Here is a 23,547-nt window from a genome sequence, read left to right as displayed (position 1 = left end):
ATGACATACATTACGTGTAAAATCCAGTTCTTTAACAGGCAACAAACCTTGCAGAAGCTGCAATCTGAAGCGACCTATCTCTGATTCTAGCAAGACGATCTCTCCAATGTTTAACACAAAATCAGCAAACTCTCCTGTCACATAGAACGTCCATTGTATAATGCAATGTTGAAATGAAGTTACCGGTCTGAAACATTTCGTCGTTTCTTCTGAGACAATCCTTGTTCTCTTATCATCTACAGATTTACAGCAGTCTTCACCACGCGAATTCCCAACAGAAGTCAGACTTTCGAACATACAATCTACGTAGGCAAGCATGATACGTCATGACGTCATATGATTCCTAACATATTGACGTAATGCTAAGCATCCGGTTATCTCGAGTTTTCTCCGTAATACATGTCTGTGGGTTTTTCAATGTTCGATTATTTTCGTGGCTTCATGCGGAAAGGGAACTGTCGTCTGCAATCAACGACATGGACCATTCTGGTACTTGTTGCTGACAAAAACATGATTTTAACACAGAATTTAATGTCAGAATAGCTATATATACGCTATTGTGTTTTCATCGTAGCAATAGGGTCCGATATTTAGACTCGAACAAGTATAATGCGACTCGTCTTCGACTCGTCGGCATTATACTTGTCTCGTCTAAATATCGGGCCCTATTGCTACGCTGAAAGCACAATAGCTGTTATTATTTGGCAATTACATTCAGCCTTGCAACCAACAGCAGCTCTAAGCAGACAATACAGTGTTCTAGATGATCGAACGTATAGCAAAGACCTGTGTGTGTACGAGTAGATATTGCGTCAACCATGACTCACTTTTTTCTCCAATGTTCCAAATGCATACGTTGTTATGCTCCCACCAAGACTGCAGATTTATTTATTTATTTATTTATTTATTTATTTGGTGTTTAACGTCGTTTTCAACCACGAAGGTTATATCGCGACGAGGGAAAGCGGGGAGATGGGATAGGGGAAAGATGGGATAGAGCCACTTGTTAAGTGTTTCTTGTTCACAAAAGCACTAATCAAAAAATTGCTCCAGGGGCTTGCAACGTAGTACAATATATGACCTTACTGGGAGAATGCAAGTTTCCAGTACAAAGGACTAAACATTTCTTACATACTGCTTGACTAAAATCTTTACAAACATTGACTATCTTCTATACAAGAACCACTCAACAAGGGTAAAAGGAGAAACAGAATCCGTTAGTCGCCTCTTACGACATGCGGGGGGCAGAGAAATAAGGATGTGGAAAAGAAGACTTTTGGTAAGTGAAATAAAGGTGATGGATCCAGTCAGGTAGAAATAAGACAACAAGAAAAGAATTGGAAAACTGCAGGGAATAGTAGGGAGAGTTTTCTTGGAAGGAAATATAGGTGAAAGGACTGGTAAGGCAGAAATAAGACAAAAGAAGAGAAGTAAAGGGGTGGGGTAGCTCTGTGGAAACACTCCCGCCGCGTGAAGGCGACCCCATGGGAGCAGACTGCAGATCTTGGCAAACGCCTGACGTAAAAACTAAATTTGATGACGCTAACCGTACACGTTCCCCGTTCCCGTACACGTCCTGAAAAGTGCTGATCTAGATCTTGCTCATGTCAAAAGCAATGGTTCGCTTAATATCATCAAAGCTAAATGAAATAGTTATAGATTGCATGTGGTAGATTTCAGTCCCATGCAAATATCATAACATATATTATCTACACAATAACAAAGATTGCGGGTTAGTTAGTTGTAGTAGCAGAAGAAGTAGTAGTAGTAGAAGTAAGGACAGGAAAGGGTTTTCCATAACCCTCGCCGCTTTTTTAGCATCACTTCTCATTTGCAGATTTGGTGAAGGTTATATATAACACTAAAATGAATACCCGCTTCGCCGGGTACCCGGCTTTGCCGGGAAGAAGTAGAACCGAATGATACCGGGCTTCGCCGGGAAGAAGTAGAGCCGAATACCGGGTACCCGGCTTTGCCGGGAAGAAGTAGAGGAATACCCGGCTTCGCCGGGATGAAAGCGTTGTGGACAGTGACCTTCTAAAAATAGTAACGGGAATATCCGGCTTCGCCGGGATGAAAGCGTTGTGGACAGTAACCTTCTAAAAATAGTAACGGGAATATGGATTGACGCCACACGAAGGAAGGGAGATAAACGCAAAACACTGGAGAAGATAAGGAAAAGTTACTGGGAATGGATCTCGGAAGATGAACAGAAAAACCAAAGCGCTGAGAGCACGTGTTCAAAATTCTCATCGACCAGGTTGTGTCCGGGGTTTACCTGAATATGCCCACCAAATTTGAAGCAGATCCATCGATAACTTTGGCCGTGCATCGCGAACACACACACACAAGCCGTATATATATATAGATGCTCAAAACAGAACAAATATGTCGCAGAAAAACGATTTTAGCCATGGATCCAATAATCAAACGATTTTAGCCATGGATCCAATAATCAAACTATTTTATCATCGGTCGCAGCATTGCTTTTTCTGCAGCAAAGCAGTTTCTCGCTGAAGAGAGACAAGGGCACAAACGCATCTTTACCCAAGCACTGAAGAAAATGCGAATGCAAAGAATGCTGCGCAAAATTAGACCAATCATTATTGTGCATAAAAAATGTGTTGCTCTGGAGAAAAAAACACCTCATACAGCATTTTCATAATTCGACAATAAAACCAAATATTGTCACCATCCATTAACCCCTTCACTGCCCACCCCGTATGTAATACGTGGTCATTTTCGGTTTGTCGTACGCCCATAACCGTATCTCGTACGTGGGATTTGTGTCAACATTTCAGGACATTTCTGAAAACTAAATGGGAGGTAACCACTGTCCAAGTACTTGTAGGGGTTCTAAACACAGTTCTTTCCCATAGACCGTTCGGATAAGTTACTACCACGTGTTAAAAACTGTGTTAGAAATGTAGAACCGACTATGGCATTCACAATGGCGGCCGAAAGTCGGACCTCAACTCGTAGACCTGTTTTCAAGCGATACAGTGTTCTGGAAGCTCTACAAGAGAAGAAGTGATTTATGGAAGAATACTTTTATGGGCTGTAATGTGAGTACCTGATGTTTGACACCAGTTTTAGCAGTGTTTTGTGTGGTTTTACGTGCTGCAATGTGTGTCACTGTGTGTGTGTAAGTCCGGAAACTGTAATTTTTGACAAAAATGGTCATTACATCAATTTTTACTATAACAATCACAAACAAAGTCCAATGATCATGTCATCCTATAATAGCCAAGGGTATAAGCTAAACACATGCCAAAGATCTAAGAGATATCTCAATAAATGATCAAGCAGTGAACAGATTAGTGAACCTACCGAAGAAAGCGAAATTTTGCCCTGGCACACAGCAATACCAAAATGCTGTTATACTGTGGCAGTGAAGGGGTTAAAGGATATGGCACTCCTACTGGATAACTTTATATTCAGTTTGGTCACAAATACCAATTGACTGACTTATTATTATTATTGTTATATGAAGTCTTATATCGGGCGCGTATCTCCAGACTCGGACTCAAGGCGCAGGGATCTATTTATGCCGTGTGAGATGGAATTTTTTACACAATACATCACGCATTCACATCGACCAGCAGATCGCAGCCATTTCGGCGCATATCCTACTTTTCACGGCCTATTATTCCAAGTCACACGGGTATTTTGGTGGAAATTTTTTATCTATGCCTATACAATTTTGCCAGGAAAGACCCTTTTGTCAATCGTGGGATCTTTAACGTGCACACCCCAATGTCGTGTACACGAAGGGACCTCGGTTTTTTGTCTCATCCGAAAGACTAGCACTTGAACCCACCACCTAGGTTAGGAAAGGGGGGAGAAAATTGCTAACGCCCTGATCCAGGGTTGAACTCGCAACCTCTCGCTTCCAAGCGCAAGTGCGTTACCACTCGGCCACCCAGTCACAGTCACTGTACGGATAATCACTTTTTAGTTTTTGTGTGTGTGTGCACAGATGTAAAGTCGGCCGAATGACATCTTTTAGAAACCAGATTTTGTTGAACAACCATATTTTTATTACCAACTTTGTTTCTGTCTTGTGAAACTGGCGCCTGTTCTGTTTGTGTGACCCCCTCTCACTCTTTAGAATCACAAATGACATTAAGCGTACCATGTCTTGTGAAACTAAAAGATCAGGGATGGCCAAATCTCAAATTTTAACTAGCCAGCCTGGCGAGTAAATTCAAGAAAGTCACAAGCCCGCCAGAAATGTCGCTGGCCCGGTACATACCACAGTTGCTGCATCAGTCTTTATATGGCTTTGAAACTTGATAGTACAACCAAAAGAGTTGCATTTGACTTGAATTTTCACTGGCCAGCCGGGCGAGTTGCCAGGCAGTTTCTACTAGCCTGGCAGATTTGTTTATCCGCCCCTGGCGATCAGGCGGACGATTTGGCCCCCCCTGAAGATGTTGTCTTTTTAATTCTGTTCCAACTTCCATGGAGTTAAGTCTCACTACATTTTCCTTCCCAAAACATAACTTTACATAGGTTTTGTTCACACATATATAGTACCCAAAAGATGTCACTTGGACATTAAAAGCAACCAGTCTGCAGAAAAGCACATGACTTTGGCAGAGTTTTGCGGATGTTGATTTTGTTTTCGGTATCTGATTTCTTTTGTTAGCCTTACCATTTGGCTGTGGTTCAGTAGAGTGCCAATAATGCGGTGTCTCAGGTTCAGCGACATCAATCTCTATCTTGACGTCAGACAGAATTGCCACGTCACCTTCCTCCATGCTGCAGTGAGAAGTTTCAGCGAGTAGTCCTGACAGTTCACTGCTCGAGGCTTGCATGATGGTCTCCCTCTTTTCACTGTTTAGCCTTGACTTCACAATGGCGGTTCCACAGGAAAATCTGTAAGATTAGAATTCTTAAATTCCATGCAGTATGTCGTTATTAAAATTACGAGTAATTCATTTTAGCTGCGTTTTCTTTTATTTAGTTATTGATTTAAACTTTTCTAAATCAAAATTGCAAATCATACTCAAATGTTTTAAGAAATACCAAAACATTTCGAAAAACAATTAAACATCAAATTCTACCGATGTCGCTATAAGCATCACGTGACTTTCACTATTTCAGCAGGATCGGCGAAACCCTTACAGGAACTCCCACCTGTGGGATTCCCTGTATCCCCCTACAGGTAGTCTACCTACAGGGAATCAAACTCTTTTGGTCGACATAGACCCCATCAGCCTCACTAGCACTATAATAGTACTCTGAGTACAGTGGACGCCGCTTAATAAAACCGCGGTTAATAGAGCCAGCCGCTTATAAAAGCCGATTTCAGACGGTCCGGATTTATCACTATATCTTATGTATTAGAAAAAGCCGGTTAATAAAACCAACCCGCCGCTTATTAAAGCCAGTTTTCTCAGAGAAATCACGTAGTTTGTGACTAAAACCCACATTATCTTGTTCTGATGTGGAAGACGACCAACAAACAAACACTCATAAAATCGTTCTTCTCTGACGAGTAATGGTTCGTGACGGTGACAGTGAAATTATTGATGTACCGAAGTGATCAAAGTACACGTACATGTACATAATTAAAACAAAAGTTCAACATCCTTCGTGAAGTTTTGTTTAGATTTAAACAAGTGTAAATGACGAAAGGAAGTGACTGAGTGACGTAAACAAAAGAGGTTTTTTTTCTTTCGAAAATGACGTATTCCTGGACCGCCGGTTAATAAATCCGCCGCTTATTAAAGCCATTTTTCGTCGGTCCAGAAGTGGTTTTATTACGCGGCGACCACTGTAGTATACTAGTAGCAGCTACAAAGAGGACGTCAGACGGGCGTCAGCCAAAATAAACTCCAGACTGCCAATTTCAAGAGGTACAATTACTTAGACGGAGAAAGGCATGTCAAGATCATGCAATTGAAGCAGATTTGTGATGAAATTCGATCGATTTTACCCCCAAATTCGATTTATTCGAAAACGCACCGAGTGGTTACGTCCCTTGAATAAGAAAAGGATCTAATTTCAACGCAGTGGCTACACTTACGCCGCCCGTAACTTTTCCCTTCTTTGCTTTGATTACGCCACAAAGCATTTCCCCGCCAGGGCCGCGCTCTACTTCCGGTTTGGGCGGCCATTTTAAAGCGTGGGTCGAGTGAGGACAGACGTGTTTAACAGTTCATTAGTAGTGGTTGTGCGTTTCTATGCACCAGTTTTGCCCAAAAGTTAGGGGTGGGCGTTTACTAGGTACTATACCCTTTGCAGGAGCAGTTCCTTTGCTATACTGTTCAAAAAAAGAAACGCATAGTTGCTAGTTGCCAAATTTGTTTTATTTTTCGAAAAAATTAACAGAAAATCCAATATTTAGATTATTTGTTTGAAATTTGGTATGGACACAGTTGAATGCACACACAGTTCATTTGCATCTTCAAATCAATCAGTCAATCAATACGATTGGGTGCCGAGGCTGTCAAGTCAGTAGGGGGTGTGACTGCCTTGAGCAGCAACAACTGCCCGGCACCTTCTGGGCATGGACTGGATCAGATGCCGGATATCTTGCTGTGGGATGGTGTCCCACACCTCCTGAAGTGCCTGCAATAGATCGCGGTGATTTGCCGGCGCTTCTTCTCGCCTGCGCACACGTCTGTCCAATTCATCCCAGAGGTGTTCTATCGGGTTCATGTCTGGCGACATGGATGGCCAGGGAAGCACCTGGACATGGTGGTCGGTGAGGAACTGGGTGGTGAGTCGTGCTGTGTGCGGGCGAGCGTTGTCCTGCTGGAATATGGCATCCTGGTCAGCCAGAAGAGGAAGGGCGTGTGGGCGCAGAATTTCCTCCACGTATCGCTGGGCAGTTATGCGCCCTTGGACGTGCACCAGGGTGCTCCTTCCAGCGGTATTGATCGCCCCCCACACCATGACGCCTCCACCACCATGAACGGGTGCCTCATCCACACAGTTGGGCGCGTAACGTTCGTTTACTCTCCGGTAGACCCTCCTCCGACCATCATGTCGCTGGAGCAGGAAGTAGGACTCGTCGCTGAACCACACGTGTCTCCAGTGATTCCGGACGGTCCAGCGAAGGTGCTGGTTGCCCCACTGCACTCGGTTCTGGCGATGGCGGCGGGTGAGGACAGCTCCTCTGTGAGGTCTGCGAGCTCTCAAACCAGCTTCATGCAGGCGGTTCCGCACGGTCTGGTCCGATAATCGGTGTGGCCCGGGGAGAGCCTGGACAGAAGATGAGGCCGACAGGAAACGATTCCGGGGGTGGCGGAGCCGTATGAAGCGGTCGTGAGCAGCAGTTGTCGCCCTTGGTCTTCCCGCTCGTGGCAAGTCAGCAACGGAGCCAGTGGCTTGAAACCTGACCCACAGTCTACTGATGGTGCTCTGGGACACGTGGAAGTGCCTGGCGATTGCACTTTGACTTTGGCCTGCTTGTAAACGACCCAATGCAATTTGGCGGTCTTCTCTGCTCAATCGGGCCATCTTTCGTCGCTGAATTGTCGTCTGATTTCTTTGTGGCGAACAATCCGCTTTTATGGGTTTTGGAAGACATGGTGAGAGCTCAATATTCCCCGAGTTTCACGAGATTACACTGAAGCATGACGAGTGGTCATGCCAAATGAGCAATTTTGACATTGTAGCCACTGATAACGCATGCGTCACGTGCAGAGCTCACTTGTGGCAATGGACGAAAGGTCGACGACCAGATAAACATTTTCTGCAGTTTGGTGGATATCCTTGTAGCCATATAACTAAATTAACCAAATATTACAAGCTATGCGTTTCTTTTTTTGAACAGTATAGAATACAGATATTTTTATCACTTGGCATGGAAGTGTTCAAAGGATGCATTATTGCACAAATCGTTATACAAAATAATGATAACGTGCAGGTGAGTGGCCTACCCTTCAAAATGGTCACGGGTTACAGTAGGCTACGACAGTAAAATAGCGTCATGTCGTAACTAGAGAATGTCCGGGTAGGATCACGCCGCGCCGTAATCAAAGTCTGGCCGAGTCACTCTACAACTCGTGGAAAAGGTGTAACCGAAGCCTGCAGTGAGCGGGTTACGACAGTAAAATGACGTCATGACGTAACTATAGAATTTATGAGTCGAATTACGACTTGAAAACTTCAAAAAGGCGTAACAGTAGCCCCTACCTAATTTCAAAGTCAAAATACCATTTGTGGTCACAAATTAGACTCCATGAGTGGAATAAATGGTCGAAAGTTCGATCAGCAGCACTTTGGAGGGGAGGAGGAATAGTCAGTAATGAGTTTATGTGAGATAAACAAAGCCGTCTGACGTCCTTCCTGTAGCTCAGCTGCATCACTTCAGTGCATGCCCGCCTCTCCTCAAAATCCACTAAAGTCTACTCCCCATGATTTTGTCCTCATATATTACCTTGAGTACGTAGTTCTGTAGGCAAAAAGAATCTTGTACGTATTATTCAACTTGTCATTGGTCGGCTGATAACTGTAATTCCGGCTTAACCACTCTCCGAATGAAAAAAATGACGAAAAAAAAATGTCTGTGGTCTAAACGAATCAGCAGTCAACCAGAATGACTTCCCCTGTAATGTCTTTTCGCCAAAACCTGAGAAATAATATAGAACGGACACTAAACACATAATTTAAAGTCTCAGTGGGTGCTTCTAAGAGACATACAACATGTATTTTTATGTTCACTTAGCGAACGACGAAGAAGAAGAAGAAGAATGTTCACTTTGACACACACACACACACACACACACACACACGACACACACACAAACACACACAGACAAGAACAATAATTTATTCCGCCATATAGTATAGTCAAGTATTTTATTGTTTTGGGCCCAGAGGGCTTTGAAACAAAGATATAACTTTAACAAAAAAAAGGTAACAAATCAGACAGTTAATATATGTATACAAATTGAGCGGAAAAATACAACAATACTATACAACCAAAATAAATTGGCAATATACACTTGCATACATATACAAACAAATAGAAAAGAAAATAGGTTTAACAAAATCAGGTAAGAAATCAGACACATAATATGTATACATTAAGCGGACAACGATTTCTTTCTTTCTTTATTTGGTGTTTAACGTCGTTTTCAACCACGAAGGTTATATCGCGACGGGGGAAGGGGGGAGATGGGATAGAGCCATTTGTTAATTGTTTCTTGTTCACAAAAGCACTAATCAAAAATTTGCTCCAGGGGCTTGCAACTTAGTACAATATATGACCTTACTGGGAGAATGCAAGTTTCCAGTACAAAGGACTTAACATTTCTTACATAATGCTTGACTAAAAACGTTAAATTTTTTTTACTATATTCTATACAAGAAACACTTAACAAGGGTAAAAGGAGAAACAGAATCCGTTAGTCGCCTCTTACAATATGCTGGGGAGCATCGGGTAAATTCTTCTCCCTAACCCGCGGGGGGTCGGACAACGATAATATACAGCCGAAATAAATTGGCAATACCATTATGCCATGCATCTTTTATAAAGACACAAAACAAAAAACAAAAGCATGCATTACATACATCAGGGGTGGATCAGTTCATTTTATGGGGGGGGGGGGGGTTTCCAAAAGTATATTGTGAAGATATGGGTGTGAAGGCGCGAAGCGCCGAGCTGATGGCGCAAAGCGCCTAGCTTGCTAGGGGGGTCCGGGGGCATGCCCCCCTGGAAAATTTTGAAAAAAAGGATGCAAAATGGTGCAATCTGGTGCATTCTGAGGATGATCATTACCAGTTTCAGGCAGCAGATTTTGTCACTGATTAATACCCCAAAAATTGAAACTCAACCCCCCAAAACACCAATTTGTTATTTTTTTTTTGGCTGGGGGGAGGGGTTTCCGGAAACCCCAGAACCCCCCCCCCCCCCCCCCCCCTCGTCCGCCCCTGTACATATACATACCAATAAAGAAACTAGATGTAACGCTAACATACTAAAATCATAACATGGGCTACAAATCTTGCTAACTTCATTAGTTTTATCTTAGATTTACAATTCATTAACTGTTCATATTTTAAACATTTAAATAATTTGGGTGAGATCGGTAATAGGGACTAATTAATGTTCTTCTTTCAGACACTATACTTTCGTCGGTACAAATGAACAAATAGTGAAACTCATCACCTAATTCATTTTTATCGCACATATCACACAATCTTTCATTTCTGGGAGCATTAAAAAATCTGTGCTGATGGTATTGGCAATTTTAGATTGCTTGTTCTAAATTTTGCTAATTTAACTTGGAATTTCTTTGGCAACCAAAGCAAATACCTTTCCAGACAAAAATCCTTTTTATACATTCTGTAATTAAAACACAAGCTGTTGGCATTCACGTCAGTGTTCCATTCCTGCAGGAATTGATCTCTTTGCCTTTGTTTTACAACGTTTTTAAAACCTGAGACGGCAAGGACTCTGAGTTGTCCATAAATATGATAGACCCAACTTATTTAACATAGTATTGACATGCGACAACCAGGGCAATTTAACGTTTTGTACATGGTACAACCTCAAATGTAGTTTGACAGGCACAAGACACACACACACACACACACACACACGCAGACGCACACACACGCGCGAAGCTCTTTTCATACCATAAACTCATAGAGGAAAAACAAAAGTCATATCACCTAGCAGACGAAGACATTGAGTATTGTTTTACAGGAAAACTTGAAGATGTGAGCTAAAAAGTCTTCATGTCCTCAGAATGTTAAAGTCCTTTGTTTTATAAAAACAAAACTGGGACAGGCTGATCTTTCTTAACCCAGTGTGGGATTTTCAGTGGGGCGACCACCCCCAACCCAGCGCGTCCCCGGGTGGCGGATAGGGGAACGGTCTTCAGATATGGAGATCAGCCGCTTGCGGCCGCGGACCAAACTGGCTCCGGGTGGGATCCCGGCAAATCCTCCCCCCCTGTGCTCTCAGGGTAGGACGTACGGGCCATGAGCTAAGGGTGAGGTAACCCCGACAGAAAACCCCGAATGCTGATGACGGAGGACCCGGGCCGCACGGCGCATTCTAACAAACCACGGGTACACGCACTTACGCAAATGATGACACAATCAACCAGCACAGATGGAAATGGCGCTCGCCCATTGAGGACCCCCCAGGGCGGAGCAGCGTCGGGTCCCATGCCTCAAAGGGACCCAGCCCCAACTACTGGAGGTCCCTCCCGTCCGTCTTGTCACGCCAGGGGACGCGGGAGGAAAGTGACTGGCACCACCACAACCGGGACTAGATGAGGAACGAAAAGAAGTGTGGCCGTCACCAACTCCCTTGCAGACCAAACTATACGGCAGTCGACAGGAGTTGGAGAAAACGACAACATTTATCACCAGTGCTGGACTGATTGTGTAACCTCTGCGAACGCCAAGAAGAAGAAGAAGAAGATAAAAACAAAATACATCAAGTAATAATAAAAATTAAAAAAAGGGTATACAGTAGACCTACAAGGTCCTCTAAACAGTCATAACAAGTCAGGTCTTAAACAGGAGGGAGTCTCAATGTGGAGGTAAACTTACAGAGGTTACGGGCAAACAATCTGAAAATTAATGTTCAATGGGTGGCGGTGGTGGGGTAACGACGGTCTTAAGAGGTAGGTTCCACTGTAGACCCTAATAAATCCCGTTGCGCATATGCCTTATCGGCCCTGCAACATCCAGATCCAGATCCAGAATAAAAGCACGTTAAGAACAATAATAATGAATTGCAGTCGTGAGAGACCGCACGTACTAGACACCTTTTATTTTACTGGCTTCAAACGGTAGTTCTACAATATCTCAAGCAAACATTCAGTAGATTGAATGATTTATCTGTCGCGATATAACCTTCGTGGTTGAAAACGATGTTAAACACCAAATAAAGAAAGAATGATTTATACCCCAATCTGCTTGAATTTTGTTGTTGTCACCAAGGTCATCATGCAATCTCAGAGGCACAGCTCTTTCTGTAAAAACAGTTGACAGGTTCAGCTCCCTATTTCATATTTCCTTATATATCCAAAAACAAAGAGACTGCCAACGTTCCAAAATTCAGAATAAAAAAACAAGAAAGGTAGGTTGTTGGAACGTTTGTTATTGACAAAACAATACATTCACAGATATTTCGACCCAATGGCCTTTTAGGTGAACAGACAAACACATATTCACACAAAACTTATCTTGATAGATGGCATGATGTATACGCATACAGAAGAGCAAAATATGTGTTTGTCTGTTCACCTAAAAGACCGTTGGGTCGAAATATCTGTGAATGTATTGTTTTGTCAATAACAAACGTTCCAACAACCTACCTTTTTTGTTTTTTGATTCAGATCTCCTTAGTAAAGGTTTACATTGGATAAGCCCATCCCATCACTGGGACGCATACTAGAAATCAACATCCTGTTGGGTTTTTTAAATTTTTTGTTTAAATTTTTTTTTTTTATCTCTGCAGAGTTAAATTTCTTGTATGAATTAATTTCTTGAAAGTCACAGGCCCCTAGTTATTTCTCACTGTGCACATACAGTGGTTTTTTGCTTGTTTGCTTAACGCCCAGCCGACCACGAAGGGCCATATCAGGGCGGTGCTGCTTTGACATATAACGTGCGCCACACACAAGACACAAGCACAGGCTTCATGTCTCACCCAGTCACATTATTCTGACACCGGACCAACCAGTCCTAGCACTAACCCCATAATGCCAGACGCCAGGCGGAGCAGCCACTAGATTGCCAATTTTCAAGTCTTAGGTATGACCCGGCCGGGGTTCGAACCCACAACCTTCCGATCACGGAGCGGACGCCTTACCACCAGGCCAACCGTGCCGGTCACATAAGAATAAGAATACTTTATTATCTCATAGAGAAATTCAGGGGTGGTACATAACAATAATACAAACAAGACATTGATTTTACATAAAACATATAGCACTATATAACATGGACATCTTTAAAGCACTGCGCTTACATATTCTCGCACACCTACGCGTATAACGAACTATGGCTAACCATAATTGCAAAATATCATAACATACAATATATCGCAGGAAATATACGGTTGTACATAAAACCAATACATACATGTACATTACTACTGATTGCACTGGCAGAAGAGGGGCTGAGTCGGGTATGTGGATGTGTTTACATGTTGCTAAGGGTGATGGATTTGGGGATGAAGCTGTTTTGCAGCCTGAGTGTCCTAGCACAGTGGTCACACTGATGGTGTTTGGTATGTGACCAAGTGGAAGGATGGTCTTATCCCATGAAAAGGTCTGCACAAATAGGAGATGGCGAGCCGACTCGCTTACACGCCATAAAAGGACTGCATTTAATAAAGCAACAGAAAGTAGAGAGAGAGAGAGAGAGAGAGAGAGAGAGAGAGAGAGAGAGAGAGAGAGAGAGAGAGAGAGAGAGAGAAAAAGAGAGAGAGAGAGAGAGAGAGAGAGAGAGAGAGAGAGAGAGAGAGAGAGAGAGAGAGAGAGAGACAAGACAAGACAAAATCTTTATTATCGAGGGTAATAGATAAGCAAGAATATTGCTTTTTCACATCCAGCCATCGCCCTAATATAGGGTCAACAAGAACAGAAAACAATATAATTAAAGAACTATCACATTAAACTTAATATCCCATGACCTCCCTTCTTTGTCTCTGTTACTTCAGTATGGGTATATATGTTGTATTTTTATAGCTCAATAAATACATCATGGACTCAAAAAAATATATGATAGTGCAGATTCCGATTTGGGCGAAGAACTACTTTGCTCCCGACCTTTGACCTCGCGCCGAACAATGTGACACATTTGTATGAAGTTCCAAAATCGTATTGCACGGCTCAGAAAACCATATCTTGCACGCAAAAATGAATCTCAGAACTGATCTGATGAATGAGATGCAATAAGCAAACGTTTCTTTCATTATGAAAGCAATGCAGGTCGAAAAAAACGAACATTCAACTTACAAGATAACCAGATGCTAGCGAACCAAAACAAAAACACGAGTACCCTCCCCTTGCTTCGTTAGCAGACGACTTTTGAGAATCTGTCAGACCGTCCTTACCTGGCACGGTTGGGCTTCGCTATCATCAGCTGTTTCACGTGTTTTGCGAGCAAGTCTACTCTTTTGCCTGGCTCTGCAGTAAGTCCACATTGGCGATGAAGGTATCCGAGAACTTAACATGTGTGTATTTTTCCGTAATCCAGTCATATTCCTTCAAAATGCAATCAATCGGCGGTGACAGACGTGTCGGTCGCGTTTTCCTCATACCCATACCAGTTTAAGTTCATCCATGCAAACACACTCGCAAAACACGTAGATACATTTCAAATAGGGAGCAAATGGTTAAATCTAAACCTACATATTTGTTCCCTAAAATTTGCTTCTCTGTCAATAAGCCTAATTACACACGTTCGAGAAAAACAACGTGGAATCGATTCTGAATCGAGTAAGCCAAATGGGTCCCAAACCCGTTTTGCCCGTTCTGCCGACCTGAAACGCAAAAAAAAAAAGAATTGTGCGCTTCAACTAAATTAATTTCTATACGACTTCATTACTTTCTTGCATCTTATGAACCTTTACTTAAAGCTTTTAAATGGTCTGAAAGTAGTGTTACCGCGTACTTATCGATGCACTCATTCGTTTTATTTTTTCAGCGACGGTCACTTAGTTTAAGGTTGCAAAAGGGCTAAGTCTCGCTGGCACCACAGTTTTACAGTCCACAGATCGCAACAGTGCCGCTAGTAGTCTACACTTTGTGTTTGATGGTAGAATGGGATATACAGATTACAACACTCGTGGTTTTTTATATGGCTTGTATTTCAGTCAAGACCCAGCGGGAATATCAATCGAGAGCCACTCGCCAGAGGCTCGTGTCTCCCGATGATATTCATCCGCTGGGTCTTGACTGAAATACAAGCCATATAAAAAACCACTCGTGTTGTAACCTATACATACATCATAACTGTATATACAGATACAAATTTAAAAATAAATTGTCATACTGCATTTTAAATACAATTTCCAATGATAAAAAGTGTCAATTTTTAACATAACTTAATTTAGATCTGCATATTATTATAACTTTGTTTAACATGCACATACATTTTAAATGAATTGATGAACCATTCACCACATGTTTAGTTGCATTATGTGCGACATATGATTTTTTTTGAAGCTGTCTGTGTTTGTTTTATGCTTAAGAAAAATAGGCAGTGAGTTCCATAGGACCGCACCTGAATAAAGAAGGCTTGATATGCCGACTCGCTTACACGCCATAAAAGGACAGCATTTAAAGAAGCAACAGAGAGAGAGAGAGAGAGAGAGAGAGAGAGAGAGAGAGAGAGAGAGAGAGAGAGAGAGAGAGAGCGAGCGAGAGAGAGAGACTCAAAGAGAGAGACACTGAGAGAGAGAGAGAGAGAGAGAGAGAGAGAGAGAGAGAGAGAGAGAGAGAGAGAGAGAAGGCCATATAGCGTGAACAATACTTCTTTGTATGCATGGACACCTATTTATAGTATACAGTAAACAAATCGTGCATATATGTTGACGAGTTTTAGCACGGTTGTTCTTTCGCGTGTAGTATTCCTTGATGCGCACTTGAGCACTTTTACGTTGTATCGTTGTTGCTGCACTTCAAAAATTCGTTGTTGTGCGCGGAAAACTCGCGGATTTGCCCAGAGAACTTGCTGTTGTGCGCGTAGAACTGGCTGCTGTGCGCGTAGACGTTGCTCTTGTGCGCGGAAAACTCGCTGCTGTTCGCAGAGAACTTGCTGTTGTGTGCGGATAATTGTTAGTATATGTCGTTGTAGGTGGAGAAATCGTGGCTGTCATCTGGGTACTCTCCAGGTACTGACAGATTCCGTCCAGCGTTTTGTTCACATGAGTCACTCTAGGCTTCCCGTCGTCCGTTCTCAGCAGTAGAGTTCTCTTGACACCTTCCCGCCCGTCTTGTTGAAACACTCTCCTGACCTCCTCAAACTTCAAGCCGCTGCCTGCAGCCTTCTCCGCCATGCCCTCGGTGATGAAGCTACCGTCAACCAAGGGAATCCATCCCTTGAGCAGCCTCCACTTCTGTTTGTTGAAGTCGTGAAGGTCAGTAACGTAGGTCAAGGTGAATGAGTGTTGGGACATCTTGTCCAGAGGGACTTTGGCAGCGGAGACGATGTCTTGAAGGGCTTTCACGTCTTCCCTGGCGTCGTGGGCGTTGAATTCTCGATTGAAATAATGCTGGTACAGAGCGGAGAGCCTGTATGATGTCAGGCTCTTCTCGAAGTCACGAAAAAGCGGCAGCGTGTCGACGAAGCCGTGCACAGCTTGCTGAAATCGGCCGATGAGGTCGCAGGCCCTTAAAGGGTTGAGAAGCCTGGGGCAGTCAAAAATCTTAATGTTGTGGCCAATGAGCACTTGCTTTCCGGTTCCAAGGAACTCCAGGAACTCTTGGAGGGCTTGTGTGACGCTGACACACTCCACCCGTTTGCCATGGTGACACATGCTGGCGTTGCCTTGGCACGTGATTCCCGTGATTTCCTGCGCTTTGCCGTCTATGGGGATTTTGGGTAGAACGAAGCGGCTGAAAGTGTCATTGCCTCTGATTGCTGCTATTTGTGTGATGTGGCATCCCAGCCCTGCAGGAAAAAAGATGGATGAAATTAGTGTTTGTCGTTGTTGTTGTTGTTACACCCCCGGTATAGGGGTGTGTATAGGTTTCACTCGATGTGTTTGTTTGGGTGTTTGTGTGTTTGTTTGTGTGTTTGTGTTCGCATATAGATCTCAAGAATGAACGGACCGATCGTCACCAAACTTGGTGAACAGGTTCTATACATTCCTGAGACGGTCCTTACAAAAATTGGGACCAGTCAAACACACGGTTAGGGAGTTATTGGTGGATTAAGATTAAGAGTGACATATTAATGGTCAAAGGGAAATAACCTTCTCAGTTGGTGGCAGTGAGAATGGTTATTTCCCTTTGACGAAGGGGGGTGTTTTTCCTACCTCGACGTACCCTTTCGCAATGGACCCTGTGTTTACGCGAATAAACATTCTGACTTCTGACTTCAGACTTCAGACTTCAGACTTCAGACTTCTGACTTCAGACTTCAGACTTCAGACTTCAGACTTCTGACTATACATTCCTGAGACGGTCCTTACAAAAATTGGGACCAGTCAAACACACGGTTAGGGAGTTATTGGTGGATTAAGATTAAGAGTGACATAATAATGGTCAAAGGGAAATAACCTTCTCAGTTGGTGGCAGTGAGAATGGTTATTTCCCTTTGACGAAGGGGGGTGTTTTTCCTACCTCGACGTACCCTTTCGCAATGGACCCTGTGTTTACGCGAATAAACATTCTGACTTCTGACTTCTGACTTCAGACTTCAGACTTCAGACTTCAGACTTCTGACTTCAGACTTCAGACTTCAGACTTCTGACTTCTGACTTCTGACTTCTGACTTCAGACTTCAGACTTCAGACTTCAGACTTCTGACTTCTGACTTCTGACTTCAGACTTCAGACTTCAGACTTCTGACTTCTGACTTCTGACTTCAGACTTCAGACTTCAAACTTCTGACTTCTGACTTCTGACTTCTGACTTCTGACTTCAGACTTCAGACTTCAGACTTCTGACTTCTGACTTCTGACTATCTCTCTGTCTCTCTGTCTCTGTCTCTGTCTCTGTCTCTGTCTCTGTCTCTGTCTCTCTCTCTCCGCATGTAATAAAGTTCTGAGTTCTCTGACGGGGGTGTTTTTCCTACCTCGGAGGAATTTCTGGTTGTTGTTGTTTTTGTTGTTGTTGGTGTAGGTGGTGGTCGCTCGCGCGCGCATGTGTGACTGTTTATGTGTGATTTTTTGTGTGTGTCTCAATGTGTGTGTGTGTGTGTGTGTGTGTGTGTGTGTGTTTGTGTGTGTGTGTGTGTGCCCATCTGTGTCTGCCCAGCTGTGTGTGTGTGTGTGTGTGAGTGTGTGTGTGTGTGTGTGTGTGTGTGTGTGTGTGTGTGTATGTGTGTGTGTGTGTGTGTGTGTGTGTGTGTGTGTGTGTGTGTGTCCCTCAGTGTGTGTTGATCTGTCTCAGTCAAAGGTTGTTTGCCGGTCTCTGTGCAAAACAAAACACAAAGAGAAATAGGGAACAGACGAAAAACTCCGAAAGAAAATTTTTTTCAAGTCAACTTGACAGCATCACTGATCCACAGTACACGTACAAGTCGAACAAAAATAACACTGCATCCTTTTCTTAAAACAAAACGAAGCACAGTAAAGAAATGCACAATCGCGAAAGCCCTCACCCAAGCCTTGATGATGCTTAATGTCCCAGAGGCTAATAACGTTTTAGGGGCTGAATTGTTTATTCGCTAGCCTCACCCAAGCCTTGAGGATGCTAAATGTCCCACAGGCTAATAAAGAAGAAACATCGGACAGAGATGCCAGAGCTAGTGGAGCCACCATCTTTCTCCCTTGACGCCCCACGCTGGGAAGACAGACAAGGAAACCTGGACATACAGACCAGTGTCCCCTACCTCACAACAAAGGACCAGCAGAGCAATGCGACGAAAAAAGCCCTGACTCTTGCCATGCTTGAAGAAAGGTACCCCCAAGAAGCATGGATACGGGTGTATACTGATGGGTCAGCCACAGAGGCCGTCAAAAATGGAGGAGCGGGGGTGTATGTCCAGTACCCCAGTGGAGAGAGGCAAGCAGAGGCTATACCAACAGGCCTCCACTGTACAAACTACAGAGCTGAGGTACAAGCACTGATCCATGCAGCATACACCATCAACGACAGAGTCAACCATGACAACCAGGTGGTCTTCCTGACTGACGCTCTGTCAGTACTACAAGCAATGACCAGTAGCAAACTGCCTCAGCTGGAACACGCTCTACACAACATCAAGAGCCTGAGGACAGTACTGCAATGGATCCCCTCCCACTGTGGTGTACAAGGAAACGAAGAGGCGGACAGGATGGCAAAGCTGGGTGCAGAAGATGAGCAAGAGAACAACCCTGTGAGCCTGACAGAGATGAAGACCATCATTAAGTCTCTGCACAGGACGCCCCAGCCACAGGACAGCTACCACCTGCTATCCAGACCACAGCAGGTGGTCATCTTCCGCCTGAGAACGGGACACAACAGACTTAACCAGCATCTCCACGGGAAGCTGCATGTTGTGCCCTCCCCCATGTGTTCTTGTGGAGAAGCAGAGCAGGACACGGCCCACATCCTACGAGACTGCAGGAGCCACCAGGTGCTGAGAGAGGAAATCTGGCCATTGCCGGAGTCCCTGCACAACAAGCTGTACGGACCAGTGGCTGCGCTGCAGAGGACCACTAATTATATCTCAAGATCTGGACTCCAAGTGTGATCGGCGATCGAAAAGAAGAAGAAGACAGGCTAATAACGTTTTAGGGGCTGAATTCTTTATTCGCTAGCCTCACCCAAGCCTTGATGATGCTAAATGTCCCACAGGCTAATAACGTTTTAGGGGCTGAAGTGTTTATTCGCTAGCCTCACCCAAGTCTTGATGATGCTAAATGTCCCACAGGCTAATAACATTTTAGGGGCTGAATTGTTTATCAGTTCGCTAGCCTCACCCAAGCCCGTCGTCTCCAGATCAAAGTAGACCAGGTGTCGGCCAGAAATGTCCACAGGCTGTGCCTCAGGACGTTTGACTGACGGAGAAGACCCAGCACGTGATGCCCCGGACGACTGAACGTCAGCAGGAGACACGCGTAGCTCGTCCAACTGTTGGAGCAGACCATCCATGTCGCCACCCGCTGCACCTCTTGTCGCGCCTGCCATGCTTCACTGAACCTGGTGAATGTCAGAAGATGTGTTGAAATACAAAAACAAATGGACTGCCTACGTTTATAAATTCAGAATAAAAAACCCAAGAAAGGAAAATAAACTTGGCCAAAAAATTATTGCAACAATTTTCGCACGCTAAGAAAAGCATTAAAACGCAATTTATTTTAGTTGAACTTATATGCCCCAAAAGGTAATTATTTCAGCTGTACATATCATTTGTCCGATTGATGGTACTTTGTATAGGCATCTCGTGACAGCCTGTCAAACAAGGTCACCCCTAAAATCGACCTGACAAAAACCACAGCCCCGTATTTTAAAATCTGCAAAAAATCAGAATATGCACAAACCAAACATTTCTGACAACCATTGAAAAGGCCATTCAATTTCCTGTTCAGAACATTTTGTTTTATGCACCTGACTTTTCTAGTCTTTATGTAGCCTTTTGTCAAAGGCGGTAGGTGTCAACCGTTTCATAGGCCCAAAAAAGGCACGTTTTGCGGCCATTTTTGAGGGGTCCTCCACCCAAAGAGCCATATCTGCTTAAAGATTTGCTTTGAAAAGTTCAGAAGTTATGACCAATAGGCTAACCAAAGTGTGTGTTGCGTTTTGCGAATGTGTATACTTAGCGTGTCGTATTACGTAACTTTTCCGAAAGAACTAAACAAATATTCATATTAATTCATGGTTTTAGGTTAAAAAATCGTGACTTTGCATGCTAAGCAAAAACTGGATGAGGCAATAGGTGCCAAAGTTTGAGGCAGATCCGAATGCTGGTTTACATTTACTGGAGATGGGAACACGTATGACAAATTATCGATCCCCGTCAACGGTACTGAGTACACTACCCGTGGAGTCTAACACTTACAGTCCTGGGCCTGTGCTTACTATCCTGTTCCGGCGAGATGTGCTCGGTGAGTTGCGCTTTTGTGACCCGCAGCGAAGGAAGCACAGGCCAAGGTCAGTTTATCTCCACAGCTAGCCTACTGTACGCATTACCAAGGAAGGACGGTGATCGATACATTTTCTTGCGCGTTCCCATCTCAAGCAAATGTAAACCAGCACTCGGATCTGCCTCAAACTTTGGCACCTATTGCCTCATTCATTCTTTGCTTAATAGCATGCAAAGTCACGATTTTTTTAACCTAAAACCCTGAATTAATATGAATATTTGTTTAGTTCTTTCGGAAAATGTACGTAATACAACACGCTTATTATACACATTCGCAAAAGTAAACACCGATTTAGGTCAACCTATTGGTCATAACTTCTGAAATTTCCAAAGCAAATCATTGAGAACTTGAGCAGATATGGCTCTTTGGGTGGAGGACCCCCTCAAAAATGGCCGCAAAACGTGCCTTTTTGGGCCAATGAAACGGTTGACACCTTCCGCCTTTGACAAAAGGCTACATAAAGACTAGAAAAGTCAGGTGCACAAAACAAAATGTTCTGAACAGGAAATTGAATGGCCTTTCCAATGGTTGTCACAAGCGTTTGGTTTGTGCATTTTCTGATTTTTTTTTTTACAGATTTTAAAATACGGGGCTATGGTTTTTGTCAGGTCGATTTTAGGGGTGACCTTGTTTGACAGGCTGTCACAGGATGCCTATACAAAGTACCATCAATCGGACAAATGATATGTCCAGCTGACATAATTACCTATTTGAGCATATAAAGTTTAACTGAAATGAATTGCGTTTTAATGCTTTTCTTAGCGTGGGAAAATTGTTGCAATAATTTTTTTGGCCAAGTTTATGTTATAGGAACGTTTAAATGTGACGAAACAAAACGTTACGTACGGTCACTGATCTGCGACCCAGCGTCGAATAATATATTCTGTATTAATAGTGTTCGTCTGCATGTCCACTCAAAAGACCGCTGGGTCAAACATCAGTGACCGTATATATATGTATACGTAACGTTTTGTTTTGTCACAATTATACGTTCCTATATATATTAAAAAAAAAACACCACACACTTTCTTGGCAGATGAAGATGATGATGATGATGATGATGATGACAACGATAATGATATGATAATGATAATGAAGATGATGATGAGCACCTTTCCACATAGCCAAATATCAATAGCCTGGCTGCGTAACGTGAAGAGTTCTATTCTCCTCCTCCTCCTCCTCATCATCACCATCGTCATCCGGAACACCGCCAAAATAGAATACTAAACTCACCGTGTGTAGAACGTTGAGTATCGAAAGCTACATGTATATGGAGTTGGCATTGTGAACTTCCAAAACGCTACACACACACGCACACACACACACACACACACATAGAGAAAGACAGACAGACAGACACACACACACTGGCATACACCATACACATAAACAGACACATAAACAGGCACACACACAGGGACAGACAGAAACAGACACACATAAACACACACTGACACGCACGCACACACACACACACGCAGACACACACATGCAGACACACACATGCACACCGCACACACACACACAAAGACCCACAGAGAAACAGACACGCACACACACTCACACACTGCCGCCACACACACACACACACACCACACACACATACACACACACACACCCGCATACACACACACACACACACACCCGCATACACACACACGCACACACACACGACACATAATTAGAATCACGACTACCATCACGGTATAGACCCTGTGACGTACTAGTAAATCCACACAAACAAAACGTAACGCAGTGAAGGAAGCCACATACCTCTTTCGTACACAACAAATACACGCCAGTTATCAAAGCTGCCGAGGCTGCAGAAACGGAGCTCCTGAATATTATTTATAGATGACCTACTTTCCGGTCCAATGCAACCGACGGACCAACTGAATCTGGCCTTGTCCTGTTTTTGCACTCGAGATTGTAATCCGCCCGAAGGTACCCGAAGCGCCCCAGGGCAAGCGCGCTATTCTCCCCGGAAAGTCGATGGTCCGAGCCGTGCTGAACAGCGTATAATTGTCTGTGCCAGCACCTAGCGTGTGATACAAAAAATGGCTAAAAATTAATGTTCTTCCCGTCACCATACGGATAGCTATACAACCGTTCGTACTTGCCACACAGAAACGCCGCGTTGCTATACTATCACCAGACTAGCACAGTATACACAGTGCAAACACTCAGCGGCAAAACGGAAACCAAGACGAAACTCAATTTGTTGGCGGCGAGGCCTTTGTACATTTTGCCTGTAACAGTGTCCAAGATCTTCGCAGTGTTTGGAAAAAAATTGGGTTTCGTGTCGGTCGATTGCTGAGGCTTTCCGCCTAGACTCCGCGAAGCACAAACTGTGGGTGTTTATCGGTTTCTATTTATAGAACCTACCGTTTAGAAAATCCACACAACCACAGGCGCTAGATTTGTTCGCTTCGTCTTGTAGCTTTTAGTTCAGAATCTTATCTGTTCGTCAGACTTTGTATACTTTTTTTTAAATTTTAGCCTTTTAGTTTAACTTTTACAAATTGTGTCATTCTTGTTTAATACTGTGTTTAAGTGTGGTAATTAGCATAACTCTTTTTTGTCTGTTTGTCTCAAACTTAGTAACAGTGTTCTGCTTGTTCATTTATCGCCGTCCACACAATCATTTCGTCATTCTTGTTTTATTCTGTGCTTCATACGATAACTTGATTGTTCTCTGGTCTATATGTTTGTAGGATCGACAGTTTCAGCGATTGAGAATCACACACTGAAACTGAACACGGACGATCAATGTTTTTCCTCAGTCGTCGTTGTTAAAGTTTGGCCGGACTATTTCCTCG

The 23,547-nt window shown here is 43.5% G+C and overlaps 2 protein-coding genes across 3 annotated transcripts in view; both read right to left on the bottom strand.

The window, feature by feature from the left end:
* The window catches only part of LOC138948865 (oocyte zinc finger protein XlCOF6-like), a 42,923-nt gene extending 34,373 nt beyond the window's left edge, over nucleotides 1-8,550 (bottom strand). For both annotated transcript variants that reach the window (XR_011450104.1, XM_070320495.1), the window contains exons 1-2: nucleotides 8,396-8,550; nucleotides 4,658-4,881 (exon numbers count right to left, since the gene is read on the bottom strand). Coding sequence is in view for 1 of the 2 variants with exons in the window: in XM_070320495.1 (XP_070176596.1) it covers nucleotides 4,658-4,820 (163 nt within the window). In the remaining variant the exon portion in view is untranslated. The remainder of the gene's footprint in view (nucleotides 1-4,657; nucleotides 4,882-8,395) is intronic.
* Nucleotides 8,551-15,383: 6,833 nt separating this feature from the next.
* Nucleotides 15,384-23,047, bottom strand: LOC138948859 (protein PML-like). The gene is made up of 3 exons (XM_070320482.1): nucleotides 22,502-23,047; nucleotides 19,562-19,781; nucleotides 15,384-16,602 (listed from the first exon to the last, which is right to left on the bottom strand). The coding sequence occupies exons 2-3, from the start codon at nucleotides 19,767-19,769 to the stop codon at nucleotides 15,611-15,613; spliced, it is 1,200 nt and encodes a 399-aa protein (XP_070176583.1). The 5' UTR covers nucleotides 19,770-19,781; nucleotides 22,502-23,047; the 3' UTR covers nucleotides 15,384-15,610.
* Between the last annotated feature and the right edge of the window lie 500 nt (nucleotides 23,048-23,547).

Source organism: Littorina saxatilis, linkage group LG15, assembly GCF_037325665.1.
Source record: "Littorina saxatilis isolate snail1 linkage group LG15, US_GU_Lsax_2.0, whole genome shotgun sequence".
Taxonomy (NCBI): Eukaryota; Metazoa; Mollusca; class Gastropoda; order Littorinimorpha; family Littorinidae; genus Littorina; species Littorina saxatilis.
This window is presented reverse-complemented; position numbering and strand designations above follow the sequence as displayed.

Excerpts from the sequence above, each read along its gene's own strand:
- LOC138948859 (XM_070320482.1), bottom strand. The coding sequence starts at position 19,769 with ATGGCAGGCGCGACAAGAGGTGCAGCGGGTGGCGACATGGATGGTCTG. Across the intron at positions 16,603-19,561 it reads TCTGGAGACGACGGGCTTGG|GGCTGGGATGCCACATCACA; the intron begins GTGAGGCTAGCG and ends TTTTTCCTGCAG.